Source organism: Plasmodium gonderi, assembly GCF_002157705.1.
Source record: "Plasmodium gonderi DNA, contig: Chr09, whole genome shotgun sequence".
NCBI classification, from domain to species: Eukaryota; Apicomplexa; class Aconoidasida; order Haemosporida; family Plasmodiidae; genus Plasmodium; species Plasmodium gonderi.
In genome coordinates this window covers 1276167-1287173 of record NW_021628934.1, presented here as the reverse complement: position 1 = coordinate 1287173, position 11007 = coordinate 1276167, and the positions used below count along the sequence as shown (strand labels likewise).

The window sequence follows — 11007 nt, the reverse complement described above, 5'->3', positions numbered from 1 at the left end:
TGAGACTTTTTTTTTTTTTTTTTTTTTTTTTCCCTATTTATTTTATTTGTAATTTTACTCTCTCTGTGTGCAATTATTATTTTATTTCACCCTTTTATGCAACCTTCTATTTCATATACTTTTTATTTTTTTATTTTTTTCTTCTTCATCTATGTGCATCTTATTACCACCGATGTGGTGTTTATGTTTAGTCCTCGTTCCTTCTCACACCATCCTATAGATTGCATAGGTTCAAAAAGCAGACATTTGTATTTTCTTTTATATGAAAAATCTTTTTTTTCCACTATGCATGCTTTGATAGCTGAAAATGAGCTGGGGGTGAGGGACAGAGGGAAGGAAAAGTATACATATATATACATATGTATGCATAATTAAGTGCACTTTTTTTTTTTTCTATTTTATTTTATATTCTTAAACTTTGCTTGTAAAAAAGCACAAACTTGTTCTTTTTCCCTTTTAGTCGTTGTTTATCCCCTACTACTTGCAGATTTTTTTTTCCTTTTTTTTTAATATATTTTTAATTTTTTTGTTTATTTTCTTACAAGTTTTACCGCTTCTTTTACATATACCACTATACCGCTGTGTCCTCACAGCTGCTCATGACAGAATCGAAGTATATAACAGCGTAAACTACTTTTTTAAATTATTTGTTTTGTATCATTGTATGCCAAAAAAAAAAAAAAAAAAAAAAATTGACCATTTTTTAACAATTTTGCCCTTTCATTTTTCATCCCCTTTTTTGCCTTACTTTTCAAAATTCAAATTTAGAAGGAACTTCTAAACGTGGATGAAATTTTCCCATTAGTTGAGAGAAAAAAAAAAAAAAAAAATGTTACCCCCAATGAAATCGAAGAAATAATTTAGTTATTTCTCTTCGTATGAAAATAGATAAACATACGAATGTCATAAAAAAGTGTATAATTATTATGCTCAAGAACAAGTGATTATCCATCAGTTCTTTTCAAACAAAATGAATAATTTAAATAAAGGGGAAAAGGAGGCTTCTCTTGAGGATGCAAAAAATGAAGAAGGAAATGGTGAAAACAACGGGGAAAAGTACGTAAAAACATTTGCCCTTTTTGAAAATGAAAACTTTGAACTGAATGCAAGTGATGATGAATACACATCGGGTAGCGAAGAAGAGGAAGAGGAGGAGAAGGAGGGCGATGTATTAGAGGAGGACGAGGATGGGATGGGAAGTGGTTCGGAGAGTGGTAGCATGTCATATGGGGATTTGAACACCCAAGGAGAAGAATCAGAAGAGGAGGTGGTAGAAGAGCACGACAATAAGGATGATGATAATGATGATGATAAAGATGATGATGTTAGTCACCACTCGGATGAAGCAAACTTGGTATCGTCCAAGATGCCACATCATGTGACTGACGTGCGAGCCCAAGTGGCAAAGATGATGAGAAAAAAAAATAAAAGAAAGTGGATAAATGAAAGCGAAAAGATATGCTACGACAATATGGGGATATACAAAAATGAACAAATGATGAAGAGCGAAGATATAGAAGACCGGATGAAGTACCTACTGTTATTGTTTAGTGAAACAAAAAAAGTAATGATGGTTGCACCAGGTGGAAAATCGAATGTAAAGAAATCTTTGATAATAAAAGAACTTTTATTTTACTATTCGTACTACTATGAGTATAGCCAAGAGTTAATAAAGTATTTATATTACCTGTTTGATTTGAAAGAACTTTATTTTTTTTTAGAAATAAATAACATACCAAAGGAAATACATTTACGAACGAATAGTTTAAAAATTACGAGAAATAATTTAATGAAAATACTTAAGAGTCAAAACATAGCAGTGGAAGAAGGAGAAAACTGGAATAACGTAGGAATAATTGTAAATGATGTTAATTCAAATGTAGGATCCTTAAATGAGTATTTATATGGATACTATATGATTCAATCTGCATCTTCATTAATTCCTGTGTTAGAATTAAATGTACAACAAGGAGAAGTTGTATTAGATATGTGTGCAGCACCAGGTGGAAAATGTACGTTCATATGTACACTTCAAAAAAATAAAGGATTTGTATACGCAAATGATATTAACAAAATGAGATGTAAATCAATTGAAGCAAATGCTGCAAGAATGGGAATCAGTAATTTAATAATTACTTCTTTTGATGCTTTAAAAATTGCAAAAAAATGGACATTCCAATTTGATAAAATTATTTTAGATGCACCATGTAGTGGAACAGGAGTTGTAAACAAAAATAAAGAAGCGAGAAGAAAAACTATAAAAGAAATAAGAGAATTAGCACAAAAACAAAGAAAACTTTTAAATAATGCTATCAATTTAGTGAAAAATGATGGTATTGTTGTATATTCAACTTGTAGTATAACAGTTGAAGAAAATGAACAAGTTATAAATTATATTCTAAAAAAAAGAGATGTCAATCTTTTACCCCTTGACACACAAATAGGAGACCCTGGGATTACTCATTACAGGAAAAAAGAATTCTCGAGCAAAATTGCATTATGCAGAAGGATATATCTTCACAAGCATAACTATGACAACTTCTTTGTTGCCAAATTAAGGAAACGCTCCAATATTGTGTACTCCAAGGGAGAGAAAGATAAACAGAATACAACTTCGGTGCTGAAGAAGAAGAAGAAGAGGCAGAGTGGTAATGGTGCTACGCACAAAGGAGGGAATTCCAAATTGGGTAAAAGCGATCAATTCAGTAAAAGCGATCAATTTAGTAAAAGCGATCAATTGGATGATGGCAGAAGTGGAGAGGAAAAATCAAACAATCACGCATCCAGAGATTCGTACGGAACACATCGAGGGCGAGGGCGAAGGGATAATAAATATTCCAAAAATGCATTCAAAGTAAAAAGAAAAAAGAAAAAATTTCGTAAAGGGAAAGGGAATCTTAGCGAAGCACCTGTGAAAAGAGGTCAAAAAAACACCAAGAATAGTAACAAACGGGTAAAAAAGGATCATAATTTTGGTAAGAACGGACCCAAGTTTGATAGGGGAAGGTCAAAGTTAGGCAAAAAAAAATAAAACCCGACACAGCACTAAAATAATGAGAAGTAACCGATAAGGAGTGACCGATGGGTAAAGAGAAAAAAAAAAAAAAAAAAAAAAATCACTTTTAATTTTTGTGTCATATGAATCTGACAAGAAGCACGGTATTCTCAAACGGGATCTACCTTTTTTACTTTGAGAAAAAAAGATAAGACGTGGGGAGATATGAACAGAAATTAAAATCCTTTTTCATTTTGTGTACTCATTATAAACAACAAACCATTTTTGTGATATTTTACATCTTCTTATACCAGTTGGCACATAACACCTAGAATTTGGAAAGAGTTGGTAGAGATACTCTATCCTAATTTTTAGAAATTTTTTTTTTTTTTTTTCAAGTTGAAAAAAATCTCTATGTCATACATGTTCATTCATCAAACATATTTTTCTGTTTCATTTTGTAACCAAAATAGAGATATAATGTATGGGCAATATAAAACCTCTCCCTGTGCTCAAAGCATGAACATAAAATATGTGTTCAGTGTTATTCTAAACGATTGTTAGTTCGTGTTATAGTATGTTATGTTGTATTGCACCATTTTATTTTATTCTTGTATTACACCATTTTATTTTATTGTTATATTACACCATTTTATTTTATTATTTTATTTATTTTTTTTTTTTTGTTTGTCAATATACCAACTCATGTAGTCCTTTGTATTTTCTCTAAATGTGATTTGATACATACAAAATAACATCGTTTGCCTTACAATCAGAAAAATATGGTAGTTGTTAACATGAGAAATGTCTATCAGAAAATATGAAGAGATCAATAAGCAGCGATTATGGGTGCTGAAAAGTTTGCATTCACAGTTGACTGTGTAACGGGTGGGAAGAAAAAGCTCAAAGCAGTGATTTATTTTTCTTCACTTTTCCATTTTGAGGTGTCTGTTCGTATTTTTTTTTTTTTTTTTTTTTTTTTTTTTTCTTGTCTAATTTTGTTTAAAATGGATGAACGAAAAAGTGCATTTTGTTTCGCTTTTTTTTTGTCAGTTTCCTCCAATGTTTTCCTATTTACAATATAAACATTGAATTAACAGCATTTTTGAACAACCAGAAGGATGCGAAGGAGGTGCAATGGAACAAGTTGCAAACAGAAGGGAGGGAATTGAGCAAAGGTCATTTAGGCACAATTCTGCTAATCATTAGGCAAAGGTGCATGTTGTAAAAAAGGAATAAAAATAGAAGAAAAAAAGAAAAAAAATAGAAGAAAAAAAGAAAAAAAATAGAAAAAAAAAAGAAAAAAAAAAGAAGAAAAAAAGAAAAAAAAATAGAAGAAAAAAAGAAGAAAAAAAGCTTGCCTTTAGTGCAACTGATCAATAATCCCCTACTCAAAGTGGTGTGCGTGCATGTGTGTGTGTATGCACACATTAGGATTACTGCTCTTCTGCTCTTTTTTTTTTTTTGTCCACTTTGATCGATATTAGCATCCTGTGCGTGAATTGTTCTGTATGATAAAGACGCAAAGGGCATGCATGCGATATTTTCTTCTTTTTCTTTTTCTTCTTTTTCTTTTTCTTCTTCTTCTTCTTTTCCCCTCAGCGGGCACATGTTATGATAATTCACTTCTTCCCTATATTAATTGGGCATAAAACAAGTGAGGAGACAAAATAAAGGAAATTAAAAAAAACACATGGATATTCTGACAACAATCGATTAGGTAACCCCCTTTGGATATCCCTTCACACTTCTTTTCATTTTCCGTTAGTTTATGCAAAAATGAAAAAACCATACATGAAGAAAAATCTCCCAAAAAAGAGTTGGCAAAAAAAAAACTTAAACGGAAAAAGCACGTATGAAATGATGGATAGCACCACACTAAGGGAAGAAGAGATGAAAACCACTGAAACACATTTGCTTTTTGAAAAAGATGAATTAAGTGAATCTGTGAATTTTTTCTTGTCCACTTCTAAGGGAAAACCATCCTTGAATGACAAAATGGAAGAAACATTAGTTCATCACTCCGATTATTACAAATATATATATGAGGATAATTTTAAAAAAGAAACAAATTATAAGTATAATGTGGAAAAATATGAACATAAAAGTGTGAATAGGCATTCTTACAATGTTTGTACCACCGCTTCTAAATGTGTAGAACTTCATTCTGAAAGTCAACTAAATCTGAAACTGAAACTAAAAATGTTAAACAAACTATGGGGAGAAAAAACATTTATGAAAAAGGAATATATCGAAAGAAACGCACACGATGAATTCGACAGGAATACACAAATTAGAGACGAGAAAAAAGATGAAAGAAACATGGAAGACAAAAATCATATGTGGGAAAGCAATTGTACTGCATCTCCATCTGAACTGAATCAAAGAAATAGCCAAAATCGAGCATTTCATTATGATCACATTAAGCAAGGCAGTAATATAAATAGAACAATGGAACCAGAAGTGATAAATATACCATACATGGTAAGAAGAAACATCCAAGATGTGATTCCTAAAAAAAGTACAAGAAATAAACACCTCCAAAGAGAGATGGATAAAGAAGAAAATTCACGATTAACATACTTGAAACATACTCCCTTTGTGCATATGACCAATCATTCGCATGATTATCTAGTGGATACATCATACGATTGCTTTAAGTGCAAAGGGGTTCACAAAAAAAGAGATGATAAGTCAATGCATGTAAAATTTAATGTATCTTTAGATGAGAAAAATAGGGAATTTACAAACGTAATCAGTAACACCACACATCTGAATGGTATAAAAAAAAAGTTCACTTTTAGACAAATTTATAATAATTACTTGAAGAATAAGGGAAAAACTTCCCGACAACTTACACAGAAAAATAAATTTGGAACTATGTCAAGTAGCGGCTTAGAAGCAGCAGTGGACTGTCCAACAGGCAAATTTCTAATGAAGGGATTACCAAACGGGTTGTCTGGCGAGGGAGAAAGAAATTTACCTGACTGTCCAGCTAGCCGCCTATCAAACTGCTTGTCATGTGAGGGAGAAAGAAAATTACCTGACTGTCTAGCTAGCCACCTAACAAACGGGTTGTCTGGCGAGGGAGAAAGAAATTTACCTGACTGTCCAACTAGCCGCCTACCCAAGCGCTTAAAACTAGAGAGAGGGACAACCATGAAATACTTCCACGGATTGACAACAACGAAGGGGAAAATGAAAATGAAGCTTGTTCCTAAAAATAAATTAGTGAATATGTTCATAGAAAGCAAAAATGTATACATAAAGAATTTAACAATATACCCAAAGGAGGATAGACACAAACATGTTTTGTCAAATGCAAAAAATATCGAAATTGCAAAGAGAGAAATTTTAAGTTTACCAAAGAAACCAATTCCTTTAAACGAATTAGAGATGCACAAATATAAGTTGAGTAAAAATTTTGAAATTCCAACAGTTAGAGGAGAAAATGAAGATGTTAATTTTTTTAAATATAAAAATACATGGTATGAACTTTTTTTTTATACCAGTAGTGGTGAAAATAAGAACCCCGAAACTTTGTATAACTATATGTTAATGAGACTTAATTTTGAATTACTAGTTCATCCCATAAAAGACATCGTTTTAATTGATGAAAACACAACATCTTTTAATTATCCATATATTTACAATGCTTACTTGATTTCTCCTTTGGATATTCACAACATGGAAAATTCTCTTAGGATACAGAAAATGACAAGCGACACTACTCTAATCAATAATGGTTCTTGGACTTTTTTAAAAAAAAATAAAATGAAAAAGAAAGAAAAGAATGGACAGAATCAAGACACAGAAAATAAAGAGAATTCTCAAGAAATACACAACAACGAAAGAGGCAGCAGTTATTTCATAAACATTAAACGAAATAAATATTTCATAGATCATATCTCCTTCAAATGTGCAAAGAGAACTTATTCCACTTCTTTAAAAGATATATCTTCCCTTAAGAGGCATGTGTCGTGCTTCACCTCTGTTCATAAAAAAGAGGAGGAAAACACGCCATGTTTAAGCAATAGTCTAGAGGGAGAGGCTATTCTCAGAAATGACAATACAAGTACAAAGGTAGAAAGAGAAAAAACACTACCAACATTTCAGAAACGGATAAGCAAGGTGGATATAATAAGTGAACTAGATAAGCGTGGGCAGAAAAATCATACTTACGACACATGTGAGAGTGGAAGTAAATTACAAAATTTTCATCAGAAGGATCATAAACTGAAAACAAATGCGAAAGACGAAACTATGCCAGAAGAACTACTTTTCCAACAGAAAATTTTCACTCTATCGGATAGATCCCTACTGGATTGTTCGTGTGTTTATATGACCTTTGGAAATAGCAAAATTGAACCAATATTTCCTTATACATGTGACAATATTTTTTTCCTTTTTGAGTATTACCACAAATACATAAACGAAATGGTAACTTATTTCAGATATCATAAGATGAGAAGTAAACTGCTCCTTTCATGTGTCCCAAATGAGGATATAGAATGGAAAAAGAAGGTGAAAGTGCATAAAGCTGATATTTACAAAGTTCACACATTGGATCAAGGGAGAGAAGAAGACATGAGAAAGGAGAATATCAATGCAACAAAAACACAACTTACGGATGTAACCATAGGGGAAAAAAAAAAAAAAAAAGACTTAACCACGTGCGTCGTAGTGAAAAATGAGAAATGTAACAAATATATCAATATTGGAGATATAAATAATTTTAAATTACGTAATTTTATAAACGGAAAATCGTATGATTCTGTTTTTAGTCATCTTAAAAATAAAAATGTAAAAAAGGTAAAAAGGTATGTAGAAAGGAAGAGCATTGAAAAAGTACCCATTTTTTTATGGGTTATTTTTGGAGGGAAAGATATGAAATCAATGGATTCACTAAATATCGTGTATAAAATTCTTCGATATGCCACTGAAATTCCCCCATCCGAGTATGAAAAATATCTGGGAAAATTGGAAAGGAGGAAAATAAAAAAAAACATGCACACAAATTCGGGCAATCATACAAAGCTTGGGACAAAATTGGGGACAAATTTTGGGACAATGGCTGGGACAAAGACTGAGGCAAAAGCTGAGACAATGGCTGGGACAAATGCTGAGACAGAGGCTGAGATAAAGGTGTGCTGGCAGAAATTCCCATGCGAAGTGGGTAAAAAAAACCAAGTTGCTAGGAACGAAATTCGCCTGAACAGTAAGCAAGAAAAATGGGAAATTTCCCCTGAACATGAGAATATTTTTTTTCAAAAAAAAAAGAAAAGCTATAATATTGGTTACCCGAAGGGAGCCATGCACAATTCCATAGCTCCATACAGGGGAGGAAAAAAAAAAAAAAAAAAATTCCCAGAATTGCCCAAGAAAATATTTGTTCACAAAAATTTGCATAAGAACGCCATGGAAATATACAACCGAATTGTTACATATTACGAACAGTACAATAAGAGGTACGATATGTTTGGCCCTCACAACTATGGTGAATTCCTGGACTATTACAAGGAAAGGGTTAAGGAATCCAAGAGGGATACTGAAGATGATGAGCACATAAAGGGGGACAACCATACAGCGGATACAATAGTAATAAAGCCTGAATATTCAGGTGAAACAGAACAAACGGACGAGGATGAAACATACGATTTCTTCATAGAACGAAGTGATAGCGAATCGAGCAACCAAAGTGATAGAGATGAATTGTTCGATTTTATTTCCTATCATATGCAAGGAAGAAACCCGTCTTTTGAAAAACATGAAGGAGAAATAAAGGAAGGAAAATTAAATTACACAGATATATATGGTCCATTAATATATAAAGATAGAAAGCAAAAAAAAAAACAGAAAATTAGATATTCCTTTCTGCTCTTGGATTATCCTGCATATAACAACAGCACGGGTCATCCATCTCCATTGACATTCAAGACAAGTGCATTTGCTGCGTTAAAAGAGGCCTTAAAGGAAATTAGAAAGTTGAATACAGACGAGACAAGCAGCAATATGGGAATTGTAGGAAGTGATAACTGGGATCACATGGAAAATGTGTCCATAAACATTCTTGGCTATTCCCTCGGATGTTGTGTGAGTCTGCAACTTCTGCTGGATATAGCTAAAAGTCTGTACAACGATTTCTTCGAAGGGAGATATAAAACTCCATTTCATAGGAAAGTAAGGGAACCGATTAAGGGATCCCTAAAGGAGGAAAATAGCTTATCGATCAAGTTAAACGATAATAAGAAGAACAAAATTAATGAATATGTGTATGATGAAAGGAAAATATTAACCTTTCAAGATGTTCTTATGCAATCAGCTTCGTCAATGGAGGGGACGCAGCGCCGAAGTAGGTGGGTAAGTGTCAATGGTGCAACAGAAAACGGTGCAGCGGATAACGGTGCAGCGGATAACGGTGCAGTGGATAACGGTGCAGAAGAAAACGGTGCAGCAGAAAACGGGGAAGAAGATAATAATTTTGGGGGGAAGGGAAAAGTGAGACAAATATGGTATGATGAAAGAAGAGACCAAAAAAGGGGGTTGCACTACCAGGGGAATAGTTACCTCAATTTTGTTGCAAAGAACAGTCAGAGAAAGAAATCCAAGTTAGGAATTCATAAAAATGGAACACAAGAAAATGCGATAAAAACCGTTATTGTAAACAAAACGTTACAGAGCGAAAAAGCGCGGAAAAAAATAATGGAAGAAATATTAAAAAATGAATTAAAAATAACAGTAGATAGAATTGTGTTAGTTGCACCATTTACTAATACTCAAAAATTGGTAAAAAGCATTTTAAGTAATAGTATTTTATTTTTTTTCAGTTGGTTTGTTATGAATAAAAAATGTTCATATGTTGACTGGGATAATATAATTGTATTAAAAGAGTTTTTTAAAGTGTTAAATGATTTAAAAAAAATAAAATATTTGAATACCATTTTTTTTAATTTACAAATCAATTTTATTCATGGTGAAAAAGACACATTGGTAAATTATGAAATGAGCTTGAAGTTGTACAAGCTAACAAATTCGCTTATATCAAAATATGCCTTAACAAATGTCAGGGCTTTTCTTTACATTTTCAGAGATGATTGTCATTCATCTATTTTTAATGCGGACGCAGAAAATAAAATATTGCAAATCATTTTTAAACCACTCCGATTGCATCCATTCAGCACTACTAACATACATAAACTACATTTTAGTCTCTACAAGGATATTTATTTATTGAAAACCGCTTACTTGCAGTATATTGTAGGGATAACTTCCAAGTTGATTCACGCATGAACAATTTTGCGAATATGTTGAGAAATTTCTACATGTACATCCGGCACGACGTGTGTCCTTGTACATTTTGATATGTTTATGCACATTTCCATGTGCATGTGCACGTACAAGTGTATGAAGTTGAAGAGAATTGTTATCCTATTCCGTTGTTCTTCTCTATTGGGTCATTTGCACAGTTATCGCGATGGACACTTTGGACTGTTCAGTTTTTCTTTGCTTTACAAATCGATTATTTGGAATGTAACTCACCTGTGCTGTGTTATGTTATCCTGCACTGCATTTTTTTTTTTTTTTTTTTTTTTTTTTTACTACCCAATGTTTATGTGAATTGAACAAGCGACAACTTTTTTCCTTAAGCGTGTGCATATGTCCATTTTGATTTACGAGCACATATGTGTACTTAAATTTTTATTCATTTTGATTTGCAAAAAAAAAAGAAAAAAAAAAAAAACTCAAGCATTTATGTTGGGGCATAGCAAATGTAAGAGAATGAAAAACATATAATGAGATAGGAGTATCAAAATATATGTTTAAATAAAATTCTGAACTGTGCAGGTAAAAAGGAAGTATTTCAAAAAAAAAAAAAAAAAAAAAAAAAAAAAAAAAAAAAAAATTGAAAAAAGGTAAACATGTTACGTAATCCTCTCTAGAAAAAATAAAAATTCTGCGTACGCTGCTTTATAATCCTCTCTAGAAAAAATAAAAATTCTGCGTACACTGCT

The 11007-nt window shown here is 32.2% G+C and overlaps 2 protein-coding genes across 2 annotated transcripts; both read left to right on the top strand.

The window, feature by feature from the left end:
• Positions 1–970: 970 nt before the first annotated feature.
• Positions 971–3031, top strand: PGO_092630 (proliferating-cell nucleolar antigen p120; the record flags this gene model as incomplete). The annotated part of the gene is made up of 1 exon (XM_028687851.1): positions 971–3031. One exon carries the CDS (start codon positions 971–973, stop codon positions 3029–3031), a length of 2061 nt encoding a protein of 686 aa, XP_028543652.1.
• Positions 3032–4774: 1743 nt separating this feature from the next.
• On the top strand, positions 4775–10285 carry PGO_092620 (hypothetical protein, conserved; the record flags this gene model as incomplete). Its single annotated transcript, XM_028687850.1, has 1 exon — positions 4775–10285. The coding sequence occupies one exon, from the start codon at positions 4775–4777 to the stop codon at positions 10283–10285; it is 5511 nt and encodes a 1836-aa protein (XP_028543651.1).
• Between the last annotated feature and the right edge of the window lie 722 nt (positions 10286–11007).